Source organism: Notolepis coatsorum (assembly GCF_963971535.1).
Source record: "Notolepis coatsorum genome assembly, chromosome: 2".
Classification (NCBI taxonomy): Eukaryota; Metazoa; Chordata; class Actinopteri; order Aulopiformes; family Paralepididae; genus Notolepis; species Notolepis coatsorum.
This window is the reverse complement of record NC_140166.1, coordinates 35,320,825-35,340,379: the sequence shown is the minus strand read 5'-3', so window position 1 is coordinate 35,340,379 and position 19,555 is coordinate 35,320,825. Positions and strand designations below refer to the sequence as shown.

The window sequence follows — 19,555 nt, the reverse complement described above, 5'->3', positions numbered from 1 at the left end:
TAATCTAAAATGAAGACTATTCATCATTAACAAATGTCTAATACAGTTTGTTAATTATTTGTTGTCTTTTTCATCACCTGTTATACATGTTGTAGACAGCTTTCGGATCCACCCTTCTTTGTGACATCAAACAGTGACAGAATTAGGACTATAGATAAATGCAATTTTATTAACACAAAAAAAGCAACAACCAATAAACATTGTTTATAATCAAAAGAAAGTCTCTTTTAAAAAATACCAAATATAAAACAAAATATAAAAAGAAAAGTCTTTTTCCTCACACCGACAGGTACTCTCTTGTGTAGATTATCAAACTAAAAGCTTTGTAACATTCCCCACCCTTGCATATATAATTTTCACCCACTCACTCCTTTACTCTATTTCCTCTTCAGGAATAGTTTGCAAATGTTTGTGAATGTTAGCATTGTTCGCTGAATTTGAACGCACCCCTGTTTGACGGGTCTATTGCGATCATAGACACGCACTTCTTATATAGAGCCGTTAGAGACTCTGATCTTAGTGGTTGTTGTGTGCAAATCTGGAACATGGAAGCCAGAAAAAAGAGATCTAAGCCTATACACGATCCTCGACTATCGAGGAGGAGGAAGGAGCTGGCAACAGCGCAAGTAAGCTACAGTATAAGTCCACAGGACCTAATTCACGTTGGCTGGCCAACTTACTTGTTCAACTTATTTTACCTTGCTAAATCTGCTAGCTACTGTAGCTATCAAGCACATACAAACATCAATCATGTTCTATTTATGCTGAGGGTTAAAAGATCTTGTGACCGCAGGCCAAAACTACTCTGTTTCTGCACCATGATGGATGATGGGTAAGAGGGGAACAGACCAAGGAGAGATTTATAAATGAAGCAGTACCAGTGGAGAGTCCTACGCAAGTGTAGAGACGTCCAATTCAGAAGTGAGTAGAGGGATACACCAGTACTACCAGGATATGTTTTCTTCAAACCATTGAGTTGAAATTGAACTGGTGTTAACTTTGGCAGCACTAGATAAGATGTTGGGCCTAAGAAAGGAACAAAAGGAAACAGTCGCCAGCTGGCAGATAAGGCAGACTGTTGCCCTGCATCCATTGCTGCCATGTTCCTTTGTTACTTTAGGATCCCAGGGTTGTCACATACAGCTTTTTATAATGCATTTAGTTTTTAAAATGGGTAATTCACCTACAATACATCTGAACGTTCATGTGTGCCATTGTCAGTCATCAATTTAGTAAATTTTCCAAGATAAATGATTGCTATGATTTTTTGTTCACTACATATTTTGTTTAATTCATAGAAAAAAAACACTTCACATTGTTTATTTATTGTTTATTATATGGATCCCCATTAGTCCACACCCACGGGGGAAAGAGTACTCTTCCTGGCAGGGGCGTGCACAGACAATTTGGGGGTCAGGGGCCCAAGCGGGGGGTACTTTCTAAATTGATGAGGCCTATTTTTTCCGTGGATAGTAGTATACAACTAACAACTAACCTTCTTACTGTCCTCTAGTGTCATGCACTCTATATACTAACATATATACTAACTCGACACTGCAGCACTCAAGTTTGAACACTGATGAATATTGGTACTCAGCTGACTTGTAAATCGCTTCGGATAAAAGAGTCGGCTAAATTACTAAATGTAATGTAAATGTAAATGTATACATTTCCGTCTTCACATTTGAAAATGTATTGGGAAGGGCACTTGGGGCAAAAGGGCGGGGCTCAAGCCCCCCTTCGGCCCTATCTGTGCACACCACTGCTTCCTGGGGTCCAAACACACAACTGAAAACATTGGAATAATAACACAACAATAGATAAAACACACTTTAGCTTCTCGATATCTGCAAAATCACAACACAAATGGGCTCCAACCTCAAATACAATACTAACTAAATAAATCAATAACCCAACTGTATTTCTTAATTCATAACAGCGTTTATTTTTTTTAACCTTTTCTTGAAAGTAAATTTGTTGCTGATTAATGGTTATATTCACAGGTATACAATTCCAGTATGCAGCAGCTCTATACGTTATGGTTCTCTTAAGTGCATTTGTTCTTGGTAGAGGTAGAGTAAAATGAAGACCCAAGGCCCATGTCTAGTATTGGCGGGTTGTAGTTCTCACACCAAAGACTCAGGTTTACCAACTTTACAAATATTAAACAAAAATGTTACAAGGCTGCATGCCAGCCTCTGATCCACTCTCGAGACGGAGAACAATGAACTTGCAACAATGGCTTCACCTTTCTCCAGCCCCTCCCGTTGACCCCGCCCCCCATGTCTCATCCTCCTATCCCACTCCCCACCTGGTCACCTGACCACACCCCTTTGGTCAGGTATAAATATCGACGTAAAACATTCTGCGAGCCATTTCCGGGGTCTCCAGGCCAGGACCTCCAGTCAGGTCTTCTGAAGCCAATCTCTGTGTTTTATCCTAATAAACAACCAACAACCAACTATGAACCAGCGAATTATTCCTCTGGTACATCCACAACAACCGGGATCATCTGATTTCTAATTGTGCTTGCCTTGTCGATTAAAGAAATATTAAAATAGTTTGCTATGTCAGCTGGTTTTGTGATAAACCTACCCTATACTATAAAGGCGTCTTGCCCATTTTATCTCTACCTACAGCTTCATTGATCACTCTCCAGAGTTTCTTACTGTAATTTTGAGATTCATCAAATCTTACTTGGTAGTACTGTTTTTACTGTCTGTTCATTGTAGTTATTGTGTTCCTAAGAACGTGATGCGCTTGTTGCCAGTCAACAGGGCAACTAGATGCAATCGCAGCCTCTTTATGAGCATCTCTTTCTTTCATACACTATCTTCATTCATCATCAAGCCAGGGATTCACATACCGGCACATAGCATGTATCTGGCTGTGTAATGTATATAGAATTTAGGTGATGCTATTTTGAATCAACGTCATTTCATTGAGCTTTAATTAAACACAACATAACACAAGTCCTTCCATGGAGAATTTATTGTACACCTTTTTACCGCAAGGGGGCAACAACAACAACAATGGCTTCAAATGCTGCCAATGAGACAACTTCAAGGTGCTGTAGATATTACAAAAATAAGGTTTTTAATTCAATTCTGTGTGTCATATGTATGTCATAACCAGCCAGTGTTTCAGTCACTGATTGATTGATTGATTGAAAACTTTATTAACAGATTGCAGAATGGGTACAGTACAGTACAGCTCAATACATACAATACAAACTCAGTTGAGTTTTGAGAAATCGTAACAAAAAAAACAAAAAAAAAAAATGAACAGCCATCCATTGCAAACAAGTTATTTATTTTTTTGTCCTGTGTCTGTAGCGGAGTTCTGGACCAGGATTTACCTTCTGCTGAAACCCAGCCCAGACACGCTCCACTACATCCTCACCCACTTCCACTGGCTCTGGAGTGTCATCAATAACAGCTTCCTTCGAGACAAACTCATGAGAGTGGTCCTCACAGGTTAGTAGGGCTCTGGAGCATTATCAAGAAAAACATTTCTTCTGTTCAACCTCAAACCAAAATCATCCAAAATGTAACAAAGCCTCTGATTGGCTCACACTCAACATGTGACATGTATAACTCTGCAAAGTAAGGTATCGGGGGGAAAGTATCGTTATCGAATCCCAGATATCTGTATTGGCACCGGTATCAAAAATGTTCAGATGATGCCCAGCCCTAGTTATACTACTATGTGAATGCGTGATGACTTGAAAAGGATAACGTTGTTTTTCTTCACTGGTGCACTCAAGACTGCAGTGTAAATCAGAATAGTCTACTGAGCTAAACAACTCAGGTAAACTACTTGCTTACTTCTAATGACCATTCATCATTGGCCTCCGTTCTCCCTCTGTTATGGCCACAACTTCTAAATATTTGGACAGGCTTTACTGAGCCTGAAGTTCCGGTTCAGCCAGTTCTCCTGTTCAGCCAGCTGCTCTCCTGTTTAGCCAGCTCGTCCGCCCGGTTCTGACACAGATAGTGCTGAGGTCCAGTATGAGACAGAGAGCTGGTCCAGCATGAGACAGAGAGAGAGCTGGTCCAGTATGAGACAGAGAGAGAGCTGGTCCAGTATGAGACAGAGAGAGAGCTGGTCCAGTATGACACAGAGAGAGCTGGTCCAGCATGAGACAGAGAGAGCTGGTCCAGTATGAGACACAGAGAGAGCTGGTCCAGTATGAGACAGAGAGAGAGCTGGTCCAGTATGAGACAGAGAGAGAGCTGGTCCAGTATGAGACACAGAGAGAGCTGGTCCAGTATGAGACAGAGAGAGCTGGTCCAGCATGAGACAGAGAGAGCTGGTCCAGTATGAGACAGAGAGAGAGCTGGTCCAGCATGAGACAGAGAGAGCTGGTCCAGTATGAGACAGAGAGAGCTGGTCCAGCATGAGACAGAGAGAGCTGGTCCAGTATGAGACAGAGAGAGAGCTGGTCCAGCATGAGACAGAGAGAGAGCTGGTCCAGTATGAGACAGAGAGAGAGCTGGTCCAGAATGAGACAGAGAGAGAGCTGGTCCAGCATGAGACAGAGAGAGCTGGTCCAGCATGAGACAGAGAGAGCTGGTCCAGTATGAGACAGAGAGAGCTGGTCCAGTATGAGACAGAGAGAGTCGGTCCAGCATGAGACAGAGAGAGCTGGTCCAGCATGAGACAGAGAGAGCTGGTCCAGTATGAGACAGAGAGAGAGCTGGTCCAGTATGAGACACAGAGAGAGCTGGTCCAGTATGAGACAGAGAGAGAGAGCTGGTCCAGCATGAGACAGAGAGAGCTGGTCCAGCATGAGACAGAGAGAGCTGGTCCAGTATGAGACAGAGAGAGAGCTGGTCCAGAATGAGACAGAGAGAGAGCTGGTCCAGTATGAGACAGAGAGAGCTGGTCCAGCATGAGACAGAGAGAGAGCTGGTCCAGAATGAGACAGAGAGAGCTGGTCCAGTATGAGACACAGAGAGAGCTGGTCCAGTATGAGACAGAGAGAGCTGGTCCAGTATGAGACAGAGAGAGCTGGTCCAGCATGAGACAGAGAGAGCTGGTCCAGTATGAGACAGAGAGAGAGCTGGTCCAGCATGAGACAGAGAGAGAGCTGGTCCAGTATGAGACAGAGAGAGCTGGTCCAGTATGAGACAGAGAGAGCTGGTCCAGCATGAGACAGAGAGAGCTGGTCCAGTATGAGACAGAGAGAGAGCTGGTCCAGCATGAGACAGAGAGAGAGCTGGTCCAGTATGAGACAGAGAGAGCTGGTCCAGTATGAGACACAGAGAGAGCTGGTCCAGTATGAGACAGAGAGAGCTGGTCCAGTATGAGACAGAGAGAGCTGGTCCAGCATGAGACAGAGAGAGCTGGTCCAGTATGAGACAGAGAGAGAGCTGGTCCAGCATGAGACAGAGAGAGAGCTGGTCCAGTATGAGACAGAGAGAGCTGGTCCAGCATGAGACAGAGAGAGCTGGTCCAGTATGAGACAGAGAGAGAGAGCTGGTCCAGAATGAGACAGAGAGAGAGCTGGTCCAGTATGAGACAGAGAGAGAGCTGGTCCAGTATGAGACAGAGAGAGCTGGTCCAGCATGAGACAGAGAAAGCTGGTCCAGCATGAGACAGAGAGAGCTGGTCCAGTATGAGACAGAGAGAGCTGGTCCAGTATGAGACACAGAGAGAGCTGGTCCAGTATGAGACACAGAGAGAGCTGGTCCAGTATGAGACAGAGAGAGCTGGTCCAGTATGAGACAGAGAGAGACAGAGAGAGCTGATCTCCTGACCATAGCCTCCACTCTCTCCACCCGCCTCCTACTTACCGGTGACCTCAACATCCATGTTGACCAACCAAACTCAAACCTCACTCCTGACTTCCTCTCCCTCCTTGACTGTTTTAGCCTCACCCAGCAAATCAACTTTCTCACCCACAACAAAGGCCACACACTTGACCTTGTCTGCTCTGCCTCCCTACCCATATCCAATCCTCACCCCATCCCATTCCCACTCTCTGACCACTACTGCATCCTTTTCGCTGCTCCCCTTCCCCCACCCCACCACTCCAACAAACGCACCATCTCTTTCCGTAACATAAAATCCATTGACCCTCTCACACTGTCTCAGTCCATATCCTCTGCCTTTCCCTCTGACTCCGCCCCCTCTAACCCCGACGACTATGCCCTCCTCCTCAACTCTACTCTCTCTGACTCCCTCGACTCACTGGCACCCCTGAAAACCATCACTGTCTCATTCACCACCTCCTCCCCCTGGTACACTCCGGAACTCCGCTCCATGAAGCAGACCGGCCGTCAATTAGAACGCCTCTATAAAAAAACCCACCTCACCATCCACGCCGACCTCCACAAACAGCACGTCTCCTCCTACCGTGATGCACTCCAAGCTGCCAAATCTGCCCACTACTCCACCATCATCAACAGCAGCAACCGCAACCCCCGGACCCTCTTCTCCACTGTCAAGAAACTCCTACAACCCCCGGACAATAACTCACTCTCCTCCCCTGACCTCTGCAACTCGTTTCTCCTCTTCTTCAATAATAAAGTATCTCTAATCAACAGCTCACTGACTGCCCGCATCGCCAATTCCCCCACCCTCGCCCCCCCCACCAAAATGTTTCCCCCACCTGACTCCATCCCTCCCACCCCTTTTACTGCCTTCGCCCCAGTTGACTCCTCCTTCATCATGGACCTCATGACCACCTCCAAGACCACTACCTGCTCCCTTGACCCCCTACCCACTACTCTCACCAAAGCCTGCCTCCCTGCTCTCATCCCCCACCTCACCGCCCTTTTCAACCAGTCACTATCCCTAGGCCACGTCCCCTCCCCCTATAAACTCGCCGCTGTCACCCCTGTCCTCAAAAAACCCACTCTTGACCCATCCAGCCTCTCCAACTACCGCCCCATATCCAATCTTCCTTTTTTCTCTAAAACACTGGAACGTATTGCTGCCTCCCAACTCCACTCCCATCTCCAGTCCAACACCCTCTATGAACCCCTTCAGTCTGGCTTCCGTCCCGCTCACAGCACCGAAACTGCACTGGTTAAGGTCATCAACGACCTCCTCATCTCCGCTGACTCCGGTGCCCTCAACATCCTGATCCTACTCGATCTCAGTGCAGCCTTTGACACAGTGTGTCACTCCATCCTCCTCCAAAGGCTGCACCAACTGGGTGTTGAGGGCACAGCACTTGGCTGGTTCTCCTCCTACCTCACAGACAGACACCAATTCATCTCCCTCTCCGGCCACACCTCCTCCCCCTCCCCAGTCACACAGGGGGTCCCCCAAGGCTCAGTCCTTGGCCCCCTGCTCTTCATCTGCTACATTCTCCCCCTTGGTCACATCATCCGTAAATACCACCTCAATTTCCACTGTTACGCTGACGACACCCAAATCTACATCAGTACACAATCCTCCCACAGCCCACCCCTCAGTCACATCGAATCCTGCATCACCGAACTCCAAACTTGGATGACTCACAACTTCCTCAAACTGAACAGTGACAAGACTGAACTTCTCATCATTGGCACCAAAACCACCCTCACCAGATCCGGACCCATCACACTCACCATCAACGACTCCACCATCCTCCCCCCTAGTCCGCAACCTTGGTGTCCTCCTTGACCCCACCCTCTCATTTGACCCCCCACGTCCGCTCCATCGTAAAAATATCCTACTTTCACCTCCGCAACATCGCAAAAATCTGTCACTGCCTCTCCCCCCCCCGCTGCTGAATCCCTCATTCACACCTTCATCTCCTCCCGCCTGGACTACTGCAACTCCCTCCTCACTGGTATCACCTCCCGCTCCCTCCATAAACTGCAAATGGTCCAAAATTCAGCCGCCCGCCTCCTCACTAACACCCGGTCCCGCGAACACATCACTCCTGTCCTCCACTCCCTCCACTGGCTCCCGATCAAACACTGCATCAACTTTAAAACACTACTCCTCACCTTCAAAGCCCTCCACAGCCTGGCCCCCCCCTACCTGACTGATCTCCTTCTTCCCTACCGCCCCACCCGTTCCCTCCGGTCCTCCTCCACTGCCTCCCTCACTGTCCCGACATCCAAGCTTAAAAACTTCGGAGATCGGGCCTTCTCTCGTACTGCACCCCGACTCTGGAACTCCCTCCCCCAGTCCATCAGAGACTCCCCTACACTCTCCACCTTCAAAGCTCGCCTCAAAACCCACCTGTTCTCCCTTGCCTTCAACCCCCCCCACCCTTAAACCCCCCCCTCCCCTCCAACCTGATTGATGTCTGTCTTCAGTCTTTTTTGTGCTATCAGGCTGTCTCCCCTGTTCCCCCCATGGTCTCATGTTCCTTTTGTTTTTGTTTCTTTTTTGTTTTTGTTTCTTTGCTTTCGTTTCTTTGTTTGTACTCCTGCTCCCGACTACTGTCAGCGACTTCGGGTTATTGAGAAGCGCTATATAAATTAAATGAATTATTATTATTATTATTATTAGAGAGAACTGGTCCAGCATGAGACAGAGAGAGCTGGTCCAGAATGAGACAGAGAGAGAGCTGGTCCAGAATGAGACAGAGAGAGCTGGTCCAGCATGATACAGAGAGAGCTGGTCCAGAATGAGACAGAGAGAGCTGGTCCAGAATGAGACAGAGAGAGAGCTGGTCCAGCATGAGACAGAGAGAGCTGGTCCAGTATGAGACAGAGAGAGAGCTGAGGTCCAGTATGAGACAGAGAGAGCTGGTCCAGCATGAGACGGAGAGAGAGCTGGTCCAGTATGAGACAGAGAGAGAGCTGGTCCAGTATGAGACAGAGAGAGAGCTGGTCCAGCATGAGACAGAGAGATCTGGCCCAGCATGAGACAGAGAGAGCTGGTCCAGCATGAGACAGAGAGAGCTGGTCCAGCATGAGACAGAGAGAGAGCTGGTCCAGAATGAGACAGAGAGAGAGCTGGTCCAGAATGAGACAGAGAGCTGGTCCAGTATGAGACAGAGAGAGAGCTGGTCCAGTATGAGACAGAGAGAGAGCTGGTCCAGTATGAGACAGAGAGAGAGAGATGGTCCAGTATGAGACAGAGAGAGAGCTGGTCCAGCATGAGACAGAGAGAGCTGGTCCAGTATGAGACAGAGAGAGCTGGTCCAGTATGAGACAGAGAGAGAGCTGGTCCAGTATGAGACAGAGAGAGAGCTAGTCCAGTATGAGACAGAGAGAGAGCTGGTCCAGTATGAGACAGAGAGAGAGCTGGTCCAGCATGAGACAGAGAGAGAGCTGAGGTCCAGTATGAGACAGAGAGAGCTGGTCCAGCATGAGACAGAGAGAGAGCTGGTCCAGTATGATTTTTAATAAAATATATATTATATAATCATACTTGTAGTTGTATTATCTGCGAGACATCGCCACCACGCAATAAGTCAAAATGCTCGCTATCTGCAAACAGCTCCACTGTCTGTGTGTATACTTGAGTAGCCTCCAGCTCCAGCAAGGATTCTCCGGCGCTACAGCTAGACCCTACATTCAGCATGCAAGGATTCTCCGGCGCTGCAGCTGGACCCTATTGGTATAATGTTACGGTTCTTTGGTCAAATCACATTCAACATGCCCTCAGCTAGAATACGCATTGAATCAATGTTATAAGACATTGATATCAGGAGCTATCTGTAGCTACTGCTAGCCCGCTAGATAACGTTAAGACAATTTAGTTTACTGGGACATATAGAGCTAACGTGAGCTAGCTAACGTGAGCTAGCTAACGAGGGAACGGAGGTATTATGCACTCGAGTCGACTATTGCTGGAGCATTTGTTGATATCAGCAGCTATCGGTAGCTAGCCAGCTAGATACCGTTAGACAATGCCTCGTCATGTATTAAACTAAAAGTGAATAGTTGACTGGGTCATTGTTTAAACAGTAACGGTAGCTCATGGAGGTCCGCTCTTCTAGACTAGAGCAGACTGCCTCTGTGTTGATACGAGCAGAAGCCCTTAGCCAATAGTATCCCGCTGCAGGGCTGGGCGGATATGACTCGTTGCCACGTTTTTTTTCAAAATAAGAGTATCATACGAACCGAATGTTGCTAACTGCCGGAGCCATCGATATTATGACTGGAGATGCGCTTGCGGCGGAAATGAGACCCGCACAGATTTTCAAAATAAGAGTATCGTTATGAACTTGATTGATTGATTACACGCGGGCAGACCTCTCAGTGGGAGGCGCCAAACGTAAAAACTGGGCACCAATGTCGCTTGGCGGGCTCTAGTTTCGCCCCCTGGTCCAGTATGAGACAGAGAGAGCTGGTCCAGTATGAGACAGAGAGAGAGCTGATGTCCAGTATGAGACAGAGAGAGAGCTGGTCCAGTATGATACAGAGAGAGAGCTGGTCCAGTATGAGACAGAGAGAGAGCTGGTCCAGTATGAGACAGAGAGAGCTGAGGTCCAGTATGAGACAGAGAGAGAGCTGGTCCAGTATGAGACAGAGAGAGCTGAGGTCCAGTATGAGACGGAGAGAGAGCTGGTCCAGTATGAGACAGAGAGAGCTGAGGTCCAGTATGAGACAGAGAGAGCTGAGGTCCAGTATGAGACAGAGAGAGCTGGTCCAGTATGAGACAGAGAGAGCTGGTCCAGCATGAGACAGAGAGAGAGCTGGTCCAGCATGAGACAGAGAGAGAGCTGGTCCAGTATGAGACATTGAGAGCTGGTCCAGTAGGAGACAAAGAGAGCTGAGGTCCAGCATGAGACAGAGAGAGCTGGTCCAGTATGAGACAGAGAGAGAGCTGGTCCAGTATGAGACAGAGAGAGCTGGTCCCGTATGAGACAGAGAGAGCTGGTCCCGTATGAGACAGAGAGAGCTGGTCCAGTATGAGACAGAGAGAGCTGGTCCCGTATGAGACAGAGAGAGCTGGTCCAGCATGAGACAGAGAGAGCTGGTCCCGTATGAGACAGAGAGAGCTGGTCCAGTATGAGACAGAGAGAGAGCTGGTCCAGTATGAGACAGAGAGAGCTGGTCCAGTATGAGACAGAGAGAGAGCTGGTCCAGCATGAGACAGAGAGAGCTGGTCCAGTATGAGACAGAGAGAGAGATGGTCCAGTATGAGACAGAGAGAGATGGTCCAGCATGAGACAGAGAGAGCTGGTCCAGTATGAGACAGAGAGAGAGATGGTCCAGTATGAGACAGAGAGAGCTGGTCCAGCATGAGACAGAGAGAGCTGGTCCAGCATGAGACAGAGAGAGCTGGTCCAGCATGAGACAGAGAGAGCTGGTCCAGCATGAGACAGAGAGAGCTGGTCCAGCATGAGACAGAGAGAGAGATGGTCCAGTATGAGACGGAGAGAGAGCTGGTCCAGCATGAGACAGAGAGAGCTGGTCCAGCATGAGACAGAGAGAGCTGGTCCAGCATGAGACGGAGAGAGCTGGTCCAGTATGAGACAGAGAGATGGTCCAGTATGAGACAGAGAGAGAGCTGAGGTCCAGCATGAGACAGAGAGAGAGCTGAGGTCCAGTATGAGACAGAGAGCGGAGGTCCAGCATGAGACAGAGAGAGAGCTGAGGTCCAGCATGAGACAGAGAGAGAGCTGAGGTCCAGCATGAGACGGAGAGAGAGCTGGTCCAGCATGAGACAGAGAGAGAGCTGAGGTCCAGCATGAGACAGAGAGAGAGCTGGTCCAGTATGAGACAGAGAGCGGAGGTCCAGTATGAGACAGAGAGAGCTGGTGAGGTAATGTTAGTGTTATATGTGAAAGACAAAGGGTTGTTCTCATCAGAGAAGAGGAAGGTGGAGGTCAGAGAGCACCCCCCCTCTCTCTCTCTCTCTCTCTCTCTCTCTCTCTCTCTCTCTCTCTCTCTCTCTCTCTCTCTCTCTCTCTCTCTCGCTGTCAGTCTAATGGCAGCTGCAGTAGTGTGTGTGCGTGTGCGTGTGTGTGTGTGTGTGCGTGTGTGTGTGTGTGCGCGTGTGTGTGTGTGTACAGACACATGCCTGCAGTCTTTAAGTTCAGTTAATTTGCTTTGTACCATTAGGACCAGGCCCACGGACAGTTGTAAAGTGTCATCAACAGTTTGTTGCTTAATGTGCTGTAATTGTCACTTCCTCAGAAGTCTGCCCTCTAAGTGGGACATTCTGCAGTGAGCACAACTCAGCTTGATAACTGCAGCATATTGTAGCATCATGTAACTTCCCCTACCTCTGTCAATGGTCTCTAACTACACACCCTCAAGACCCCTACACTCTGCATCTTCTGGCCACCTGAGTCCCATACCTCTTTTGGCTTCTGGGGGGTCATTGACTTCCCGGGGGCCTAAAGGTTAGAGAAAAGCGGGTTTTGTGACTGGAAGGTCCCCGGTTCGATCCCCGGACTGGCAGGAAAGATCTGGGCGGGAATTAATAACTTTCTCCCGTCCCTCAATACCAACCACTGAAGTGCCTTTGAGACTTAACCCCCAACTCCTCTAGTTGAGTTGCTCAGTGGCCAACTGTGTCAGACTCAGAATCAAACTATGCGCTGCACTGATGAAAGATCCATGCTGTTGTCACAACACAGGGGCAGCGGTAGCCTAATGGTTAGAGAAGCGGGTTTGTGACCGGAAGGTCGCTGGTTCGATCTCCCGGACCGGCAGGAAAAAATCTGGGCTGGTGATGTGAATTAATAACTCTCTCCCATACCCTTAACACAAACCGCTGAAGTGCCCTTGAGCAAGGCACTTAACCCCCAACTGCTCCAGTGGAGTTGCTCAGTGGCCAACGGTGTCAGACTGTGGTTGTACTGGGCAGCTCCCAGGTGTGAATGGAACGGTGTGAATGTGAAGCAGGGCGTAGATGAAAAAGAGCATCCGTGCTCAGCGAACCTACCCTGGGTAAATGAAGGTTAATAAAAAAAACAACGTACTATTATGTACTATGCTAATATGTCTATACTACTATGCACTCATCACAGAGTGTAGCACTCAAGTTTGACATTGCATGTGGACCACTCGTGCTGACTTATTATACACAATTTATAAGTTGCTTTGGACAAAGGCATTCAGCTAAATGACTAAATTAAATGTAACCGGTATCATTCACTCAACGAGGTCATGCTCATCAATATAAAAGCAATTTTTCTAATTTCCTCTTAACATGCAGGCACGGAGGCCCGCTGGTGGAACAGACGAAAGTCACAGCACTAGTGTCTAGCGGCTCAGGGCTGAATTTTTCGCCGGACATATAAATAACTGAATTAAACATCTATTTGTTGCCGTTCGAACGCCACCTCACTCGACAAAATCTGTGCCTCGGTTCTCGAATATGTCAGACGTGCAACTTTTTACACGCAAGTGTCAGATTACCACCCTGGACTCCCGACGCTCTAACTCTGCCAATCATCCGCCGATTGCGGAAAGGATTGGTCAGGGTTGTAGCCAATGAGTAGCTTTCCAATGATACCCCACGGGGGTGTGCGAATAAGGAATCTAGGTGAAAGGTGATGAGCAAAAACCAGAAGTGAAAGAAATTCCAAATGAATGGCCGTGGATGAGGAAATGGAATACCGGAGGCGTCTATGCCTTCTACAACGCTGTTCGGTTTCCGGGTTCCTCTAATTGGCCGCTGACCTATGCTAGCACGCCCCCCTTTACACTCTCGCGCTGTGAAGCGCCAGCGGGGCGATGCGGTGGTTTCTCCCCGGCTCCGTGCGCCGCTGACTCGGTCCAGCTCCAGCAGCAGCGGCCGTCTTCCGCCTGCGGTATCCTCCCTCCGAGGCGGCTCGTTCTTATTATTATCCCCCATTGTTCAGGTCGACATGGTCGCACAAACACCCGTTGGAGGAGTAGTGGGGGAGAAGAAGAGGAATATTTTTAAATAGCAAGAATTATCGACTGGCAACTCTGTGCTCGTCATACCTGCAGCTGCTGGTACTGTATGGAGAGAGAGGCACACAACAACAGACAGACAGCTCAGTGATTGAAACCGGCTGTCTGTCTGTTGTTGTGTGCCTCTCTCTCCATACAGTACCAGCAGCTGCAGCTGCACCCTGATGTAAACAGGGGGACCGTCACCCTGATGTAAACAAGACAAACGTCTTTCTCTGGTCTGCATCCCCTTAACAATTGTGTGTATTGAGCCGTACTGTATTGTACCCATTCTGCAATCTGTTAAATAAAGTTGTCATTCATTCATTCATTCATTCATTCATTCATTCATTCATTCATTCATTCATTCATTCATTCATTCATGAGCACAGAGTTGCCAGTCGATAATTCTTGCTATTTAAAAATATTCCTCTTCTTCTCCCCCACTACTCCTCCAACGGGTGTTTGTGCGACCATGTCGACCTGAACAATGGGGGATAATAATAAGAACGAGCCGCCTCGGAGGGAGGATACCGCAGGCGGAAGATGGCCGCTGCTGCTGGAGCTGGACCGGCGGCAGCGCGGGCGTACGGAGCCGGGGAGAAACCACTGCATCGCCCCGCTGGCGCTTCACAGCGCGAGAGTGTAAAGGGGGGCGTGCTAGCATAGGTCAGCGGCCAATCAGAGGAACCCGGAAACCGAACAGCGTTGTAGAAGGCATACCGGAGAGCTTTTTTCTTGGCACACGGTTTACCCGGATCTCTCTAGAAGACACATTTCTGAATGGATTTTTATACAATTTGGACCTGCACTACATAAGACTTCAGGCTATGGATTCGCTGTGTTCCAGCTTATACCTATTTCTTTTTAATATTGCAACCACTACAGAAAGATTTGAGTACAGAAGGTCAAGTTCAACTCAAGTTCAGCCCTTTCAAAAGAGACTAGGCTTATGCATGTGCTATACGCATAACGTATAAAGATAAGCTTTGCAAAAAAAGTATGCAGTCCTCAAAATCAAGTAAAAAAATTGCCACTTTACAGTTACCTTGTTTTGCACTCTGTACTATGCAACATATTGTGAAACATCTTATCTTGGGCTCCATCCATCCATCAGAGCTTTGGTGCTTGCATAATCCTCCTCCGCATGCCTCTGTGTGTGCGTGCTAACTGCTAGGAGGGTGGAGCAGCCTCCTCTATCCACACATCCCGCTAGTATTTACTCAGTCTCTCCCTCAGCCCAGTGCTGGATGCCCCCTGCTACTGACTCACCAGCTCAGTCCAGTATATGGCTTCCTCCCAGGGCTCAGTTGATGGAGGGTTCGACCCCTCTCCCTGACCTCAGTAGCTGGTGGACAGTCGCCAGGCCAGTGCTTGAAGAGGAGGAAGTCCCCCACCCTAATCACCAGAGGCCCCACAATATGATATTATCACAATACTAGAGTTACGATACAATAATATCTCACATTTTCAATTATGTCCCCAATGGAAAACTGCAGAGTTTTGACTCCTACCTATTACATTTACATTATTAATTTAGCTGAACACTTTTATCCAAAGCGACTTACAAGTTCTGTACAACAAGTCAGCAGGAAGAATACAACTCTTACAGCCGAGTAACAATGATCATCAAACAGTGCTGAAACTTGGGTGTTGCAGTGTTGAGTGCATAGTAGTAAAGACATATTAATATTGTAGGAAGAGTGCTTGGTAGTATAAGACTGTTTGTGTTTGATAAGATGGTTCGTTTTTTTTAATCTTTTTTTTTTATTTTTGTATATTGAAAATATAAAGTGTCACCTTCAGGTTGTGTGCATGTAAACCTCTCAAGCTGATTTTCAGGTTGTGTGCATGTAAACCTCTCAAGCTGACTTTCAGGTTGTGTGCATGTATACCTCTCAAGCTCACCTGTGTATGTTTATCTCGAAGCCAGTCATCCACCATCAAGCTCTATAGCCCCAGTATTTCACAATATTCCTCCCATCTAATTGTCCACATTACTTGAGAAATATCACAAACATACTTCAGTTAGCTGTGTGTCCTCAGTTCACCTCTCTGGCAGCAGAGCGGTCTGCATTCCTGAGAAGATCACATTCCCTCCTTCATTGCTTGAGAGATTTTCCACACAGCTATTCCCTTTCCAAAAAGGTAGTTTGATGGTAATTTCAGTTTTACTATAATACCAGCCATTGTATAAATACTTTACTATTGTACCAGCCATTGTATAAATAATACTTTACTATGGTACTAGCCATTGTATGAATACTTTACTATGGTACCAGCCATTGTATAAATAATACTTTACTATGGTACCAGCCATTGTAAATACGTTACTATGGTACCAGCCATTGTATAAATACTTTACTATGGTACCAGCTATTGTATAAATACGTTACTATGGTACCAGCCATTGTATAAATACTTTACTATGGTACCAGCTATTGTATAAATACGTTACTATGGTACCAGCTATTGTATAAATATGTTACTATGGTACCAGCCATTGTATAAATACTTTACTATGGTACCAGCTATTGTATAAACACGTTACTATGGTACCAGCCATTGTATAAATACTTTACTATGGTACCAGCCATTGTATAAATACTTTACTATGGTACCAGCCATTGTATAAATACTTTACTATGGTACCAGCTATTGTATAAATACGTTACTATGGTACCAGCTATTGTATAAATACGTTACTATGGTACCAGCTATTGTATAAATACGTTACTATGGTACCAGCCATTGTATAAATACTTTACTATGGTACCAGCCATTGTATAAATACTTTACTATGGTACCAGCCATTGTATAAATACTTTACTATGGTAAAAATCATGTATCACCATGGTAGCACTTTTGTACTTAAATTATACTTTACCATGGTACAGATGTTATTTTGTATACTTCTTTTGGAAATACCATGCTAGGGTCCAGATAATAATAATAACAACTTTATTTATATAGCACCTTTCATACATGGATTGCAGCTCAAAGTGCTTCACAGCAAATAAAAGTAACAAATTAATTAAATTAACATAGGCATAAGATTAGCATACAGTTGAATGAATGAATGAAAAGTTTATTTTTGAACATGTATTCTTTACATTCCTCTAAATAAATCATAATATCAAGCTTTGTCAAACAGAATAATCAGAATGAAAAATAAATTATAAACAAAAAGTCAAGAGCATATGTTGACAGAATAAAAGCAATGCATAAGGTGCAGACATAATAATAGGCATAAAAGACAATACAAGTAATGCAATGTAGAAAGTGCAGACATAAGAATAGGCATAAAGGGGAGCTCCAGTAGCTCACCGCGTACCTCGGACGCTATTTCGGCGTCGGGGACAACCGTGCACGTCACGGATCTGGGGTACACGAGTTTGACTCCCGGACTCGCCGTATTTTCTCAGAGTGTCTTTCCCCCGATCTATACCCCATTCAACCTGTCTCTGTCGGTCATGCTTGACCAGAAAAAGCGATAAACGCTAAAAGAACCAGCTGACTGGTCAAAGTAAAAAAAAAAAAGAAAAAGAATAGGCATAAAATAAGTACAGTGTTGCTCGAAAGCATGTGAACCCCCCCCCCCCCCCCCCCCCCCCCCGGAAACAGCCAGTCCCCCAAACACCCCACATAGCTTAGCACAATGAATGGAAGCGGACATGTGCGGGTAGCCTTCGGGAGAGGTGTTAGTTGGACAATACACAGGCTACCCGTACATGTCCGCTTACATTCATTGTGCTAAGCTAGGCTAACGTGCAGCCAGATAGCTTTTTACTGAACGCACAGAGAGGAAACTGGTATCTATCTTCTTGTCTCTCTCTGGAGAAGACGATAAGCTAATTTCCCCAAATGTTGCCGTGTTCCTTTAAGTAAAGGAAGTTGGAACTGTGTACTTCTTCCACCACTGCTAATAAGTATGGGTAGTAAATTGAAGTATTATTTTGCAGCAATATATTTCATATGGAACGCATAACTTTATCTTGTGGTATATCACAAGCTTGTTTTTATGAGCAGATCACAAGTATTCACAGTTAATCTTACCATGTGAAGATGATGTCTGTCACGCAATCAGCAACATAGATACGGTCATGATTAACACAATATCACTTTATCCAACTGTAATGTTCTTTCTCCCAAAGTCAGAGCCAACCTCATCCCAAGTCCTCCGACCTACAACTCCAAGTATGGATACCTCAGCTGGGAGGCCTACGCCAACGTCTCCTACTACACTCGGCTCCTACCTCCCGTACCCGAGGACTGCCCCACGCCCATGGGCACCACAGGTGAGGTTCCGCCTCGCTGACCCACAATGCAGCTGAGTGTAGAAAACCAGGGACTGAAATGAAGTTTCTAAAGAAAAGAAATATACAAATAAAAAATGTCCACTTTTTCTTTTTTAGGAAAAGCCGTCCTCCCAGATGCCAAGCTGTTGGTGGAGCGCTTCCTGCTGAGGAGGACGTTCAGGCCAGACCCACAGGGGACCAACCTGATGTTTGCCTTCTTCGCCCAGCACTTCACTCACCAGTTCTTCAAGACCCACAACCGCATGGGACTGGGCTTCACCAGGGCTCTGGGCCACGGGGTGAGAGGAGGACACAGTCCTGGGTAGTAGAGACCACAGCCAGGGTAACACAGGGTGAGATGGAGGACACAGTCCTGGGTAGTAGAGACCACAGCCAGGGTACCACAGGGTGAGATGGAGGACACAGTCCTGGGTAGTAGAGACCACAGCCAGGGTACCACAGGGTGAGATGGAGGACACAGTCCTGGGTAGTAGAGACCACAGCCAGGGTACCACAGGGTGAGATGGAGGACACAGTCCTGGGTAGTAGAGACCACAGCCAGGGTACCACAGGGTGAGATGGAGGACACAGTCCTGGGTAGTAGAGACCACAGCCAGGGTACCACGGGGTGAGATGGAGGACACAGTCCTGGGTAGTAGCGACCACAGCCAGGGTACCACGGGGTGAGATGGAGGACACAGTCCTGGGTAGTAGAGACCACAGCCAGGGTACCACGGGGTGAGATGGAGGACACAGTCCTGGGTCGTAGAGACCACAGCCAGGGTACCACGGGGTGAGATGGAGGACACAGTCCTGGGTAGTAGAGACCACAGCCAGGGTACCACATCAGGGATTAGATCATAATCATAATCAACTTTATTTATATAGCACTTGTGACTGTAACAAAGTGCTTCACGGATAAAAGCATAGAGCAAAAAATACATATACAGTACATATACTAAACATAATGCAAAAAGTGCAAATACAAATAAGTGCAAGGGTTCAGATAGAAATAAAAAAGAAAGATAAAAGAAAGAAAAGGGCAGCAGATTACAAAATAAGGCATAAAGGACTAAAAGTAGCTACCTAGGAGGCAGGCTCAGCTCTGGTCAAAGGCCAGGGAGAAGAGGTTAGAGATAAGGACCAGATGAGGAATCCTCCTTTTCACATCAGTGTCTTGCATACTTTATCTCATGTTATGTAAATATGTCAACTCTGAGTTGTACTTTGTTTATTGTATCATTGTAGATGTTTACTTTGACTACGTTTATCATTATAGACGCAATGAAATGGACCGTGTTCACGAAGAGGGAATTAAGGGAATGTTTCTCTTGATGGTGGCCATATAACCTTGTTTCTCTTACATTTACATTTTACATTTAGTCATTTAGCCGAACGCTTTTATCCAAAGCGACTTACTGTATAAGTTCTGTACGACAACTCTTACAGCTGAGTAACGATGTTCATCAAAGGTTGCTGAAACTT

The 19,555-nt window shown here is 46.7% G+C and overlaps 1 protein-coding gene across 2 annotated transcripts in view; it reads left to right on the top strand.

Moving 5' to 3' along the window:
- ptgs1 (prostaglandin-endoperoxide synthase 1) overlaps positions 1-19,555 on the top strand; it is a 58,383-nt gene that overhangs the window by 24,875 nt on the left and 13,953 nt on the right. For both annotated transcript variants that reach the window (XM_084307275.1, XM_084307274.1), the window contains 3 exons: positions 3,336-3,476; positions 17,927-18,070; positions 18,188-18,369. In XM_084307275.1, coding sequence (XP_084163401.1) covers positions 3,336-3,476; positions 17,927-18,070; positions 18,188-18,369 — 467 coding nt within the window. The remainder of the gene's footprint in view (positions 1-3,335; positions 3,477-17,926; positions 18,071-18,187; positions 18,370-19,555) is intronic.